We start from the raw sequence: 15959 nt of genomic DNA on the forward strand, positions 1-15959 counted from the left end.
TTCAAGTATAACACACCTAAGAAAAATGCTCAGAAGGGAATAGCTCAATGAATTTTCACAAACTAAACATCCTCCCCAGAATCAGCATCCAGATCCAGATCCAGAACATTGCTCCCCTCGTACCCCTCCCCGTCACTAACCCGCTCCCCGGGAATAACCAGCATCTTGACCTCTAACAGCATAGATTAGTTTTGCTGATTTGAGCTTCGTATAAATGGGAGACGCAACATGAGCTCTTTTGTGTCTGGCGTTATTAGTTGTGTGAGATTCATCTATGTGGTTGTGTGTAGTTGTAGTTCATGTTCATTACTCTAGAGCATTCCGCTGGGTGATTGTCCCAACAAGACCTTCTATTTATCCATTCTTTTGATGGGCATTTAGGGAGTGTTTACTTTGGGGCCATTATGAGCACTGCTGCTACGAGCAATCTTGTACACGTCTCGTGGTGCCCATGTGCATGTATTTCTGTTGCGCATAGACGTAGCAGTGGAATTGCTGGGTCATAAGGCAAGCGTGCGCGGCACGCTGGGAGATACTTTTACTCACTTTTATCAAGTGGTGGCACAACTTCCCTCCCACCAGCTGTGCGAAGTCTCCAGTTACTCCACATCCTATAAGCTTTCTATTTCCATTTTGCAGCCAGGAAAGATCAAGGGGTAAAGTGCCCGGTCCCAAACATAACTAGTGAGTCAGAAGACCAGGATTCATCTACTCATTAAACCTCAGATATCAGCTGAGCTCGAACTCTGTGCCAGCCCTATGCTGTGGGCTGAGGGGACATTGGTCACCCTGATGCACATGGTCCATACCCTCATGGAGCTTCTCCTTGGGCTGAATTGAATTTGAACTCAGCTTGGTTTGGAGCCAACATTTGGGCTTTTCCACTTTGTTACCCTTTCTCTATATTCTCCTGGAGCTCAGAAAAGTGCTTGACACATAGTATGTGTTCAATAAATATGGGTTCAATGACTGAGGGAATGGGAAATCTCCATAGGACCCCCCTACGTTGATGAGCACATCTCTATGGATGGGTGTCTGGCTGCAAAATCCAGGAAAAGTGTTTTCTCTGGTGTGTCTGGGTATATTTCGTCTCAGGGTGGGCTTTCATCAGGCTTGACATCAGGAACCCAAACTCAGGGCCCCGACAGGGGGACCTCTGCACCCTTTAGAGCTAGAATTAGTTATGGAGGAGGACGGGTCATCCAGAGGGCCTGTGGTAAAGGTTTTCGGGACAGTAGAAAGAAACCACAGTCTGAGAGAGACTTAAGGTCCCCAGATGTGGAATCTCCTTCTGATCATCAGCAGGCAGTTGGAGGACACGCAAGGGTTGGCTGGACTCACAGTTGGCTGAGTTCACGAGCAGCAGCTTGCTCTGTAAGGAGAGGAGGCAGCTTCAGTCATCAGTGTGACTCTCCCGCCAACCCCCAGCTTCGCACTGAAGGGGATTCTCAACCATTCATGCTGACCGAGGGTCCACGCCCAGAGCGTTCACACTACAGCTCTTTCTAAATGATACCTAAGTATTTGCTTCGTGTTGCCTTCTATTCACTAGACTGTGAGCTCCATGAAGGTGGGTACTGTATCTGTTTATCTGCAATTAGATTGGGGTGGTCTCAGGCTTGGGGTGGGGCCAGTGCTCCCCAAAGGCCTGAGTGGAGATCTTGGGAGAAGCTACAGTCTCTGGTAACCTGGAGGTTTGGGTGACTTGGTGGGGCCCAGCCTGATTGTAGGGGTGCTCTCTGCTGCCCCAGCGCTCTTGGGGGACAGTAAAGGTCATCATAATGTGGTCACCTCTAAGTGTTCTCAGAACACGGGCAGGCCTCACTGGGAGCCCCAGTCAGGGGGCCTCTCCAAGCCATAAGCCCATCCTGAGTCCTCCTTCATGGATGGATGCAGACACTCACCCATGAGGCTTTTCAACAGTTTCACATCCAGCTGCCTGAGGATTTCACTGATCAGAGGACATATCTGGACCACAAGCACAGAGAGAATGGTCAGATCAGGGACTGGGAAAAGAAAACTACAGGGCCTGTGGCTGGAAGCTTAGACACCACTGGATTTCCATACGGAATCATGGCAAGAGTGGCTTAGCTTCCTTGTATTGAGCACCAACTGCATGCTAAGGGCCACACACAACACTTCCATGTTTTATCTCCCTGAATCCTCATGACATCTCCATGAAATAGGGATCGTGATGGTTTCCATGCTATAGATGGAAAAACTGAGGTGCCCAGGGTCTAAGTCACTTGCCTAAGGACACACAGCCAGTAGATGGCAAAACTCAAAATTTTAATTGAAATCTTTCAAGTTCTAAAGCCCAAAGTTTGAAACTCTTTGCTAAATGGCCAATATATATGCCCTGACCCTCAGACTAAAGGATGCCCAAGGCAAATTATTTTTCTCAAACTTACCTGACTCTCTAACAGGTGTGGGATAACTTTTCCCAGGTTTTCTCTAAACTTGCGGAGAAAATGTTTCATATTTGGTGAGATATCTCTAGAAAGGAAGGTAGATATACAGAACAAATAAATACAGGCTAGGTGCTATGTCTTGAGCTCTCCTCACACAGTCATTTAATCCTCAGCCAGCCCTATATACCGTGTTTCCCCGAAAATAAGACCTAGCCGGACCATCAGCTCTAATGCGTCTTTTGGAGCAAAAATTAATATAAGACCCAGTCTTATTTTACTATAATATAAGACCGGGTCTTTAATATAATATAATATAATATAATATAATATAATATAATATAATATAATATAATATAATATAATATAATAATATAATATAATAATATACCAGGTCTTATATAACATAATATAACATAATATAATATAATACAATAGAATACCAGGTCTTATATTAATTTTTGCTCCAAAAGACAAATTAGAGCTGATAGTCTGGCTAGGTCTTATTTTCGGGGAAACACAGTAAGAGGTATCGTTGTCAGCAGTAGTCAAAGGGGCAATTTAGAGAGTGGTGTGATTTGCCCAAGGTCACACAGCTAGTTACTAAGTGTTGATTAGATTAGAACCCGGTCAGCAGAGCTCCAGAATCCAGTCTTTCCCCTGCACTGTCTTCTCCGTGAATGTCTGGCAAGATCTAGGCAGCCAGTGAACATCTGATGAATAAATGAATGGACATCCCCTGAGGGCTTAGTTGCTTTCAGCGTTCTGGAATTACACAGAGAAATCAGACACAAATCTTGCCCTTGAGGAATCCGCAGTCTGTTGGAGTTGACAGACTTGGTCAGCCAGGGTCTAGACCTTCATTTGGCTCTATTTTTCTCTCTCTTGTTCACTACTGTATCTCTAGCGTGAAGCATGCTGTGCCTAGCACATAGCAAGTTCCCAGTAAATGTTTGTTGAATGAATGAGTGATGAGGAGGAGCTTAGAGAAGAAGGGAAGGGCATTCCAGGCAAAAGGATCCACATATGCAAAGGCACAGCGGTGTAAAACGCATGGTGTGTTGATGGAGAGGTGGATCCTTCAGAGAGACTACAGGGCAAAGGGCTGCAGAGTGGGGCAGGGGAGAGGGAAAGTAGGACCTTGAGTGACATCCAGGAATTCGCACTTCATCTAGAGCGAGAGAGAGAACCATTGGGAGATTTGGAGCAGGGGCTGGGGAACATGACTAGATTCCAGCACTAGAAAGTTAATTCTGCTGCAGGTGGAGAATGGAGTAAAGGAGGTGAGGTTCAGTCCGGGAAAGCTGGAGGAGGCTCCCTCAATGGTCCAGGAAGTGGACCATGAGCCGGGACAGTGATTGTGGGGATGAAGAGAAGGGAGCAAGCGGGGGGGGGGGGGGGGCTTCTAGGAAGTCACTGATGGGAGCCAGCGAAGATGGGCTGCGGGAAGTGAGGAGGAGGAAGAGTCTGGTGTCTGGCAGGGTGGCAGGGCCATCACTGGGAGGGGATGCAGGAGGAGGAGCAGATCCTAGGGAAAAGGTGAGATCTGTTTGGGGCTCCTCCAGGAGGAGGTGGAGACATGTAGTCACAGCTAGGGCGGGGCAGGAAGGGGCCCAGGCCTGCGGAGGGGCAGCTGGGACCTTACTCAGTTAGGACCGTTGTGTGCATGCTGCTGGGCTCCACGAGGCAAGTGCCTATAGCCAGATCCCTCCGGCAGAACTCGTCTTTCTCCAGCCAGGACTCCACAGCGAGGTTCATGCGTGCATGTATCTTTGCGACCTTGTTATTGAAGAGCTTTCTGGGGATGAGAGAGAGGAGAAGGAGGGGAGAGGGCAGGAGACAGAGAGAGGTAGGAGGTGGAAGCGGCCAGTGCGAAGAGTGGCTCCCCGTGTGGATAGCAATGTCCACACTCTGAGACCTTTCAACAAACCCGCCCAGTGTTGCCTGCAGTCAGTGATTAAGGAGAAAACTGCTCTGAGTCAGAGTGGCTTCTGAAAATCCTTTAAATAGACCAGATTAGGGGCCTTTGCAGATTCAAACGTTGAGAATTCATCTTCTTTTTAATATTTTTGCCGTTTAGCTGCAGCCTCTCTGTCCTTGGGGGCAGTGGATGCTGAGGATCGTTTGAACAGGAGAAGGGAAGGGTGATAAGATACAGCATTTCTCTTTTTAAAATCACTGTAGTGAACGCACAGGGGTTGAAATGAGCAAATGACCTGCCTCCACTGATCAATCATTGCCGTTCACATTTTAGCTGAAGGCACCAAGGCTCAGAGACGTAAGGGACTGTGCCAGGTTCACATAGCGAGTGAATTCGGAAACGAGGATTTGAAATCAGGTTGGCGTCAGAACGATCTGGGTTCTCCAGGTTGCCAAAATCACCCCCAGCTGCCAGGTTCCCAGTGAGGAGGAAGAGCCCCTCTCAGACCTCACTTCTGTAGGACTCACAGGCTCAAGTCAATGTCAAATTCAAGTGAGATGTGTGCCAAGAACCACTCCTTGTGGGAAGATATCTGGGTTCCGCCATCGTCCAGCTGAATGTTGGTGACATTGATGCTACACAAGGAAAGAGCAGAGGGGTGAGGGACCTCAGACATCGAGGCCTCAGGCTGACTAACCAGGCTAGCTCCCCTGGAAAGAGGGTTTGGCCGTGGGTTGGAGTCAGAGCCTTTCACAGGTGCTCTGAAGGCAAGGACAACCTGCAGGAGCCCTGGGCTGCAAGCTGTCCCCGAGTGTCCCTGACCGGTCCACACACCGTTCCACACACCTGATTTGCCGACAGCAGACCCTGGACCTGTTCTCACCAAGCCTCTTCCGCGCAGCAGATAGCCCCACCATCTGCCTTCGTGCCCAGGCCCAAACCCCAGGGCTGTCTTTGATTTCTCTCCATCCTTCACCTCCCCTCCTCCCCATTCAAACCATCAGCAAATCATGGCGTTGACTCGCCTTGCAAAATGTATCCTGAGTTTGGCCGCTTCCCACCTCCTCTACATTTTCACCTGATCCAGGTTGCCATCACTTTCTGTCTAGAGATGCTCTAGCTTCTCTGGGCTCCCGGCAATGGTCTTGGTGTCTCTATCGACTGTTCTCCAGGTGGCAGCCAGAGGGGCCTAGCTCCCCTCTCACTCAACATTCTCCCCTGGTTTCTTACTGCTCTTGGAATAAAATCCAAACTCTATACTCTGGCCCCTTAGAACTGCAGGGTCTGGCCCCACCTGCCACCTTGCTCACCCAGCCACACAGGACTTTTTCTCTTCCTCAAACACAGCAATCTCTTTCCTACCTCAGGGCCTTTCCACTCACTGCTTCCCATGCCCCTCACTTCTTAGTTCAAGTTTCTACCTAAGGGCTACCTCATTAGAAAGGTCCTCCTGATCCGATCAGTCCCCTCACTCTTACCCTTTACCTTGACAGATTTGTCTTCATGAAATTAGTTATTTACTTTCGTGGTCCAGCTCACCTACTAGGATTAAGATCCCAAAAAACAGTATGTCTTGTTTACAGCTGTATTCCCAGTACCCCGCCCAGGTCCTGGGACATAGTAGATACTCAATGAATAGTTGTAACAGTTGTTTAAGGCATGAATGAAGGGGGGTGATTGTGGCTGCACCCACCAAGGGACACCCTGCTGGTGAGTATCAGTGTTCATTAAAATGGGGAGAACGGGGGATTTGAGTCAGAGAGAAGGGAGCCCTAGGGCACAACCGGCTAGGATAATGGTGGTGTGATTGAGTAGCTTTGAGACTGGGAAGCTGGAGAAGCCTACCTCCATCAAGAGCAAGGAGTGGAAATCGAGGCGAGCAGGACAGGCCCCGTTCTGTGAGGTGGATCATAACAACAATGGTCATGGATCCACTATGTGCAGCAGAGAAAGTGCCCAACCACTCTGGAGGCAGGGACAATTATTATGCCCATTTCACTGATGAGGACTCAAGCTTGAAGCTGAGACAGCTCAAACGCTGTGCCCAGAGTCACACAGCCATCAGACAATAGAGTGGGATTCAAATGTTTGACTCTCGTCCTGGGCTCCTTGGGCACTGCAGATGTTTATCCAGGCTGTGTTCTTGGTACTCATGTTATATATCAGGCCAGCATGGTCCGGCAATTCCCCCGAGGTTGGTGACAGTGCCAGCATGTAAATGAAAAAACTCTTACTCCCAAGCCTTCACTTTTAATTACTCTGCTATGTTGCCTCCCCAAATCACCCCTTGAATTGGGCCTCACATCTCCTCCTTCCAATCTTCCTTCCTTCCCCCTGCCCAGGCCTTGCACCTTCATTCCCCAGCTCTGCCCTCTGACCCAGAGCTCTAGAAAGAATCCCAGGACCAGGGATGGGGTTCGGGGTCTCACCTGCCTTCTTGCTGCTGCTGGAGGTTCATGCCGCTGATTAGCCAGCTTACCATCCATGGGGCCACCTGCCTCGAGGCATTCATGCTGTCCAGGAGACGGATGTTCTGGATTTGGCCCTCTATGTTATGCTTCAAGAGGCCCTGGGCAATAACTAGAAATGGACCGGGGACATCGCATAATGTCATGGCAACAGTGGGGATTTGGAGTCAGGAGGCCTAGGTTATCGGCTGCTTCACCCACCTCTTGCTGAATGCCCTTAACCTCCACACTGAGATCCACATTCTTCACCTGAAATTACGCTCTACAGGGGTGACGTGACATTCCTGCAGAGGGTCTGGCAGGCAATAGCTGTTCTAAGGAGATATTATGGTTGAAAGTTCCCCCAGTGCTGTATCTCTGAGTCTGGAGCATAGAGTCTAACATACAGGATATAGGTTGCAATAATTGTTGGTTGAAGATTAAAATAGGTGGGAAAATAAGGAAAGAATAAATGTAAATCCTCTCACACCATGCCCAGAAATAAACTGTAGGACTGAATAGAGCTCCCAGCAGAAAAAAATAGATTTCAAAATGGAAGGGAATTTTAAAAGCCATGGACATGCTTAATTCCTGCTTCGCTTGGCTTCAGATTCTCCTGCCCAGGATGGGGGCCCAGTTCTGACAAGCCTCAGAGCTCACCACAGGGCACATTTGTTTTACTGACTCGACCCTTTCTATGATCAAGACTCACACTGAGAAGTATGGGTTACTGCAGGCCAGCAGAAATCATGTTACACCACGCCCTCCTTCCTCCAGGGCCAGCTCCCAGACCCTTTTAAAGTACCCCATGCTTCTGCTGCCTGCAAACAAGAAAGTGTGTCTGGAGTCACAGATCTGGGTTCAAATCCTAACTTTGTCACCTCCTGAGTCTTGATTTTCTCATCTATATTATAGGGACAGTATTCATACCAAGCTGATAGAATTCTTGTGAAGAATATTGAAAGCATTTATCCAAAGAATATTGAATATTTCATGGGTGTCAGACCCTGTTCTGGACACTGAAGACACAAACCAATTTTCTGTCTCGTAGGAAAGACATACATACATTAACCACATATTTTCAAAGATAGAGTAAAACTATAAGTATGTCTAGAACTCTTAGTAACTCTTGATTAATGGTAATAGTAGCACTTGGCTATTTGTGAGCAGCAGACATTAGTAGTCAACAGTCCGATAGCCATCCTTCCATCTATCTGTCTATCCAATATCCATCCATCCATCCATCAACCCTTTCATCTATTAATTCATACATCCATCCACCTATCCATCTGTCCAATATCCATTCATCCATCTATCCATCCAACCTTCCATCCCTCTATCCATCATCCATTTCACCCACTCATCCATTCATCCATCCCTCCTCCCACCCTTCCTTTCATTCACCCACCCTATTGTTCCCATCTGAATCCTCTTTTGATTCTGGCACTCTCTTCAATTCCACATGAAGCTGTTGATTATCTGAGCTATTATTGAATGGTGACTCTTTCAGGTTCAAAGTTGGCATGTGATTCAAGTTGATCCTGTCAGACTAAAGAGAAGATCTTATATTTCATGTTTGAGAAGAAGGTTTCTTTATCTTTCTTCTACTGGAAAGGAGCAAGACAGCTTATAGCTTAATGGCCACTGGCTACCGTTTTCCTACCATAATGGGAATCAGCAGGCTGAGGATAAAACCATGATGATAGCAGAGCTAAAATATGGGCAAAATATAGTTCTGAATGGCAGCTTTGAGCTGCTGATTGAATCAAACCTGGAGCTTGCCCTACCTATAACTTTCAATTACGTGAAACAGCTTGAGTTGGGTTTTCTGTTACTTGTGGCTAAACACCCTGATACAAGAGAGATGGTTATAGTGATATTCACAGTTGGAAAAAGCACTTTGTACATACTTTCCTTCATTTAAGCCTCAAAAGCAGCCCCACGAAATAGCACTCTGACTGCACTCATTGTACAGGTGAGGATACCTGGACCCACAACTGCACATCAATGTATTTGATAAACTAAATGACAAGTTGTGATGAGGGAAAATGAGAAACATTGATTATCTAAAAGCATTTGAAATAGAAATAGTAATTGAAGATTTCATTCCCCAAAAGTTTTTGTTGTTTTTTTAAATATTCTCCCCCAATGGAGTTTCTATTTCATGTATTTTTTTTTTTTAATTGGGGAAGGGGAACAGGACTTTATTGGGGAACTGTGTGTATTTCCAGGACTTTTCTCCAAGTCAAGTTGTTGTCCTTTCAGTCTTAGTTGTGGAGGGCACAGCTCAGCTCCAGGTCCAGTTGCCATTGCTGGTTGCAGGGGGCACAGCCCACCATCCTTTGCAGGAGTCGAACCAGCAACCTTGTGGTTGAGAGGATGCATTCCAACCAACTGAACCATCCGAGAGCTCAGCTCAAGGTGCTGTGTTCAATCTTAGTTGCAGGGGGCGGAGCCCACCATCCCTTGCGGGACTCAAGGATTGAACTAGTAACCTTGTGGTTGAGAGCCCACTGGCCCATGTGGGAATCGAACCGGCAGCCTTTGGACTTAGGAGCATGGAACTCTAACCGCCTGAGCCACCGGGCCGGCCTTCCCCAAAAGTTTTTAATCTAGATAGTTTTATGGAAGAGTTTTGCCAAACTTTTATGATGAGGTAATTATAAAAGAAAATAGAAAAAGAAGATGCCAAATTTGTTTTATGAGGCTAGGACAACTTGCCTGGCTTAAAAAGCAGTATGAGGAAAGAAAGTTACACATCAATTTTATGTATGAAAACTTTGCTAAAGTCCTAAATAAATCATTAGCTAACAAATCTAATAGCTAATAGTACATTATAAAAAATATCAGATTATGTTATGAAATATATTTTAGTATGATACATTATAAATACATTATAAAATAGTACTTTATAAATATATCATTATAGTACATTATAAAATGTACATTATTAAAAATCTTATTTATTCCAGAAATGCTAGGATAGGTTCAACATCAGATAATCTACTAATAGAATTTGCCACATTAATGGATTAGAAGAAAAAATAGATTAATTTTTAGAAGCAAAAAAACATTTGTTAAAGAGCAATACTGATTTATTATTAAGAAAAATTCAGAAAACTAGGGATATAAAGGGACTTCCTCAATGTGATAAAAACTATACTCCAAAAACCTACAGAAAATATCTTGCATAGCTGAGAATTCTAGAGACATTCCCCTTCCTATCAGAAGCCTTTGCTATACTGCAAGATATGAAAAAGGCACAAGAAGTGTAACGTTTAGAAGAGAAGAGATAAAACAGTCACTATTTGCAGCTGATGTAATCTCCAGGTAGAAAATCCGAAAGAATAAATAAGACAAACTATCAGAACTAATAAGAGGTCAGTAAGACTTTTGGATAGCAGATTAATGTTAAAAAATCAACAGCTTTCCTCTCATCTGCACCACCAATACCACGTAGAGAATATAATAGAAAATTAGGTAATATTTACTATAACAACAAAAACTATAAATTCTCTAGGAATGTGTTTGACGAAGCATGCTAAAACAGTTATAGGGCTTTAAAAGTCTATTAAGTGATATAAAGTAAAATTTGAATAAATTGAAAGATATACTAAGTTTGTGACTGGGTGACCTAACACTGCAAAAATCTTAATTCTCTTTAACAAACAAATTCAGTGTAATCCCAATCAAATTTCCAGATTTTTTTTTTTTTTTTTTTTTTTTTAGGAACTCAACATACTCTAAAATTTCACTTGGAAGAATAAAGGATCTATCAGCTAAACCAGCATTCTACAAAGATGTCGTATTTAAAATATGTTATTGGTGCAGAAACAGTTACACACGCATAGAATACAGAGCTCAAAAGGGAATCCAGGTGTTAGGGAACTTGATAATTTAGTAGATGGAGTGAAAAAACAGACTCATTATGTGGAGAGAAGTGAGGCTGATCTCTAATTTACATACGTAACCGTACATAAAGATAGCCTCCAAATGGATTAAAATTCTGCCTGTTACCAAAAAAAGGAAAGTCTGGGGTAAGGACAAGGCTTAAGATTTATCAAACACGAACCACAAGGTGAAATCTGGTGAGTTTGAAAATATTCGTGTTCACTGGAGGACCTACCAACAATGTTCATAAATGACAGTTTGGGAGAAATGTTAGCAAGGTTTACATCTGACAAGGGACTAATGTCAAGAATAAATTAACATCTCCTCAAATCAAAGAGGACAAAACAACAACAAATAAACAAGGAAAGCAAGTAATAAAATGTACAAAAAACAAAAGCAGTGAATTCAAAAAAGTCAAAATGGTTGACAAAATCATTATGAGATGCTCAAACTTCCCACTAATCAGATAAAGTCAAGCTAAAACCATTAGATATCACTCAACTACACATCAGATTGGCAAAAATTACAAAGATAGTGTCATGTACTGCATTGTGTCCCCCAACCCGCAATTAATATATTGAAACCTTAACTTCCAATGTGATTGTATTTGGAGAGAGAGCCTTGAAGGAGGCAATTAAGGTTAAATAAAGTAATAAGAGTGGGGCCCTAATCCAATAGGACTGCTGTCCTTAGAAGAAGAGAGCCACCAGAGTGCATCCTGTCTGTGTGCACATAAAGAGGAAAGGCCGTTTGTTAGAACACCAGCCAGAAGGTTGCAAGCCAAGAAAAGGGGTTTCACCAGAAACCAACCTTGTGGGCACCTTGATCTTGGACTTCCAGCCTCCAGAATTGTGAGAAAATATCTATTATTTAAGCCACCTAGTCTGTGGAATCTTGCTGTGGCAGCCCAAGTAGACTGAGACAAATGGATACCCTCCAGTTTTGGGAAACATGGGGAAACAGATATGCTTGTTTATTACTAGTGCAGTTATTGATTGCAGACGGGCGCAGGCATTCTAGAGTGCAGTCTGGCAGTCTTTAATTAAATTGAGTTTGCATCTGTCCTAGGGCCCAGCCATCTCCCTTCTAGGTAGCTGTATCCCAGAGAAATTCTCTCATAGGTCCTAACAGGGACACATGCACAGCTGTTCACCTCAGTGTAGTTTGTAGTGGAGGAGGGGCGGGAGTTACAGGCAACTGAAGCATGCATCCCTAGGGAAATGGCCAAGTGGTGAAGAAGTGGATGAAATCTCGTGCACTTCTCTGCACCAGTGTGAAGACACAGATGTCAATAGCATCGTGGCCAGTGAAACCAGCCCCAAACAATGAGATCTATATGGCAATACCATTTATGTAAATCAAAGCACTGCATATTTTGATTCACAAGGATATGGGCTTATTTAAACCTATATATTAAACACACTGCAGTGCAGTGCCGTCCAAGAGGAGGGGAATTGGAATGTGAACAAGGAACACAACATAAAATCAAATAAAAGAGGGGCATTGTCATGATTCATGATAATGATGATGTGCTATGAATTGGTATATGATTAACTGAACCTTGATTGTCTGTACTTGAGGTCTAAGAAAAAAGGACGTGGGTAAGAGATTGACCCGAGGTCACCCAGCAAGTCAGTAGTGAGGCACAGATGATGCCTTTCCCAGCCCCCTGGTGACAGCGGGCAGAACATGGGCGTAACTTACTTCTTGCCAGGGTGGACTTGCTGTCCGTGTGGGCCTTGGTCAGGCCAGGCCAGGGCTGCTTGTGCGGGGCCCAGGACAAGGAAAGCAAGCTGAGGAGAACCAGGAGCCTCCAGAGTGGATTCATCTTGGGTTCTGGGACTTGCGGTTGTCAGCAAGAGTCAGATAGAATCCAGGCAGATGGCTGTGGGGGTGGCCTGTGGGATGGATGGACTCATGGTTTTCTACAGGAAGATGACACCAGAGTTACCTCCAGCATGCTGTGGTTCAGTGTTGTGATGGGCTCTGGAAGTTGCTCACATGATGAAGGCAGCAGGTGGAACTTTGGGGGAGACCAGGGCTCCAGCAGGAGGCCTTGTTGCTTGGAGATGCCCAATAGAGCCCACTGTGGTGTCATCGATCAGGAATCCTCTCCACGACCCAGCACAGGCTGGATGTTGGTGACTCGTCAGTGAATGAATGAATGAATGAATGAATGAATGAATGAATGAGTGAATGGGTGAAGATGGCTAATCCCAGACTCTCTAATTGGACGAGGACTTTCTTAAGGGCAACATCACCCTCAAAACCTACCACAACGCTTGTTTGCCAGAAACTAAGTGCTAGTGAATGTTTGTTGGGTGACTAAATGACAATATATGAATGAGTGAGGATGGCTTATCTCTGACTCTCCCACCAAATTATCAATTTCTTTCTCTAATTAATCCTCATATGTCCAGTGCCTCCCATGTTTACCACATGGCAATTACTAATGAATGCTTGTTAAATGAAAAAATGAATGAATGAATGAATGAATGAATAAATGAATGAATGAATAAATGGCTGACTTATAGTTTGTGAATAAGATTTTTAGGAGAGGGACAGAGATTCTTAAAGCCAAAGCATTAGGTTTACCTTGTTGCTCTAGTCTTGGGGGTCAGAGAGAATTCAGTTCAAACCTCCCTGTCCTCACCATCTCTAGAAATGCCACTGCAATCCATCCAGTTGCTCCAGGCCCAGCCCTTAGAGGCCCCTCGACTCCTCTTTCCTCATCTCCCACAACCCACCTGCCAACATGTCCAGAATGTGACCACATGTAACAAATCCTTTTCAGCCACCATTTTGGCCTGAACTATTGCAGGGATGTCCCATGTGGTCTCCCTGCTTCTTTCCTTGCCCACCTACAATCTCTTCCACACAGCAGCCTGAGCAATCATTTTAAGACATAAGTCACGTAGATCGTGTAGTGGGTGGTCATGTAGGGTGTTCAATAGCCACAACCTGCAGCTGGGAAGAACAACTTTGACTCACATCCCTGGGCAATAAGCAACAATGAGCGGACAGAACCACAATCAAAGGAGAAATAAGCCAGCCCAAGGAAAATTTCTAAAGTCCCAAAAGAGTTGTCTTGTAAGTAATTTCTCCTCATTATCATAATAAAAACTCCACTAGTGGATATTTAAAATGCTAATGAGACATGTGATACATGAGGTAGCAAGTAGGTGCGCAGTGTAGGACCCCCCTCAACATACTTTAGGGAGTGAAAAAGGAAAGAGGGAGGGGTGGCCACCAACCCCAAGAGCTATAAAACCATGGTACCTGTAAACCTGGGGAGCCGCATCCATTCGCTTTTGGAGTGTTCTCCCTTGGTGCATCAAGCTTTTGCTTTAATAAACCTTTCTCTCTGCAAAACTGTTTCACCCACTCTCTTGTTTTCTGTCCCGAGAGGGACAAAGACTCTTGTGCCAGTAACAGTCAGACCTTGGCAGTCCTCTGCTCAAAACCCTCCAAGGTTTCCCACTGCACACAGAGCAAAAGCCAAACTTGACACAACACCTCCCTGGCCCTGGAAGGTCCAGGTGTTCTCTCTGACATCACCTGTTACCATTCTGTCCCTTGTCTTCTTCCCTGCAGCTGCCTAGGCCCCAGGCATCTGGGTCCCTCAAATCAGCTGCTGTGAACTCTGAGACAAAGGCGCTTTTCACTCTTTGTGCTTTCCCCCCAGGGTGTGGAGGAGATGCAGGGTTTTCTGCAAATTTCACAGAAGCCTGGGAGCCAGCCATCTTTGGGCACTTGGCTTCTGATTTTGTAAGAGATCCTCCTAGAAGGATTACTTCAGGAGGATGACTTTTCCGATTTGAAGTCCTCTTTCAGGGTTCATGCTCCCCTCAGGGATGTTTGTAGACTATCAATTACTTTGAAATTTACTTTTCTAGTCTTCCTGGTCTTGTGTAACCAGTTGGGATTTTGTTATTTTTTTTGTAAAGAAAATTGGAGAAGAATGGGCACTGTTGGGAGAAACGAACCTGTTGTCCTTGACTCTTTGGAGGTCTGGAGGTGGGGGTAAGGTGTGGGTTGTCAGTTCCGCCCCATCACAGGTTGTGGTTTGCAGGGCCACCAGAAATGGCGACAACGACAACAAAGAAGGTATAGGCTTTCGGAGTCTGGTGTCTGACAAGGTTGCAGGAAGGCACTGCTCCGGGGAGAACCCTGGATTTAGAACGAGCTTGAGGCATGATCACTTGGGAGTTAAGAGTGTGGGCTTCTAAGTCACAGAGACCAGGGTGGAATCCTGGCTGTCTGTCTCTCTTGGCAGACTCGGTTTCCAGGTCTGTAGAAGGAGGGAGCTAGTAGGGCAGAGCTCAGGGCTGTAGTGAGGATTAAAGGGAATCACGCTCAGGGCAATGCTCACAATCCCTGTTGCTATGATCACCATTACCCTCATCCTCACCTCTTTGAGCCCCCAGCTTCCTCACCTGTAAACGAGGGAAGCTGGCGGAGTGAATGACGCCAAGTACGAAGAACCCAGAGATGGTGCCTAGGACACCAGAAGTGCACAGCGCTTCAAGGAGTCACCTCTGGAGCACATTTGCAAATGCGAGCACCGCTGTTTTGGCAAATCCAGCAGGCAGGAATTACTACTGGGGGTCTGAATGGCAACCATGGCCTTGATGGTCCAGAGCCTGTAGGGAGCTTGTAGACATCTGATCAGATGGCGGGCTTTGCTCTTGTTCGTGCAACAAAGCAACTAAAGTCATTTCGTGCTGATTAAGTGCCCGGTGCCATGGGCTCTGTGGATCCAACAGAGAGTGGCCAGGCAGCTCCCTCGTCCTCACAGAGCTCACATATCCATGTGGAGATGGTCTTCCACTGTCCCTGCCATGAGCATATGGTTATGAAATGAGGCCCTGCCTGAGGGTTGGGGGTGGGAGGTGCTATGTAAGGGCACAGTGGAGGGAGACCAGGTCAGTGGGGAAGAGGGTTATCAGAGAAAAGACCTCCCTGAAGAGGTGGAGCTTGGGCTGACATTTCAGGAAAAGGTTTCGAGTTAGCTGGGTGCCCTCCCCACCCAGAGAGGACAGTGGAGCAATGAGCAGCACTACTCCGTAAGTAGCTACCTACAAAACTACCTACAAGGACGGTGGCACTGACATCCATTAGATAGGTCTCATTCACTGGGCCTGCTCTGTGTGTGATCTCATTCCACCTTCATGCCACGCATGAGGGGACAGGGAGCTAGAGAAACCCAGCAGCCTGTGGAGCTCCCAGCCTGGATGAGGCCGAGTTGCCATCTCAGCAGGCTATCTTGCTGTCCCCAGAGTGGTGAGATGC

General features: G+C 45.8%; 1 protein-coding gene across 1 annotated transcript; it reads right to left on the minus strand.

Moving 5' to 3' along the window:
- Positions 1-1821: 1821 nt before the first annotated feature.
- On the minus strand, positions 1822-12495 carry BPIFA3 (BPI fold containing family A member 3; the record flags this gene model as incomplete). The annotated part of the gene is made up of 6 exons (XM_081033365.1): positions 1822-1968; positions 2412-2496; positions 4054-4206; positions 4857-4964; positions 6759-6909; positions 12372-12495. 6 exons carry the CDS (start codon positions 12493-12495, stop codon positions 1822-1824), a joined length of 768 nt encoding a protein of 255 aa, XP_080889491.1.
- Positions 12496-15959: the final 3464 nt, after the last annotated feature.

This window comes from Rhinolophus hipposideros, assembly GCF_964194185.1.
Source record: "Rhinolophus hipposideros genome assembly, chromosome: 22".
Classification (NCBI taxonomy): domain Eukaryota; kingdom Metazoa; phylum Chordata; class Mammalia; order Chiroptera; family Rhinolophidae; genus Rhinolophus; species Rhinolophus hipposideros.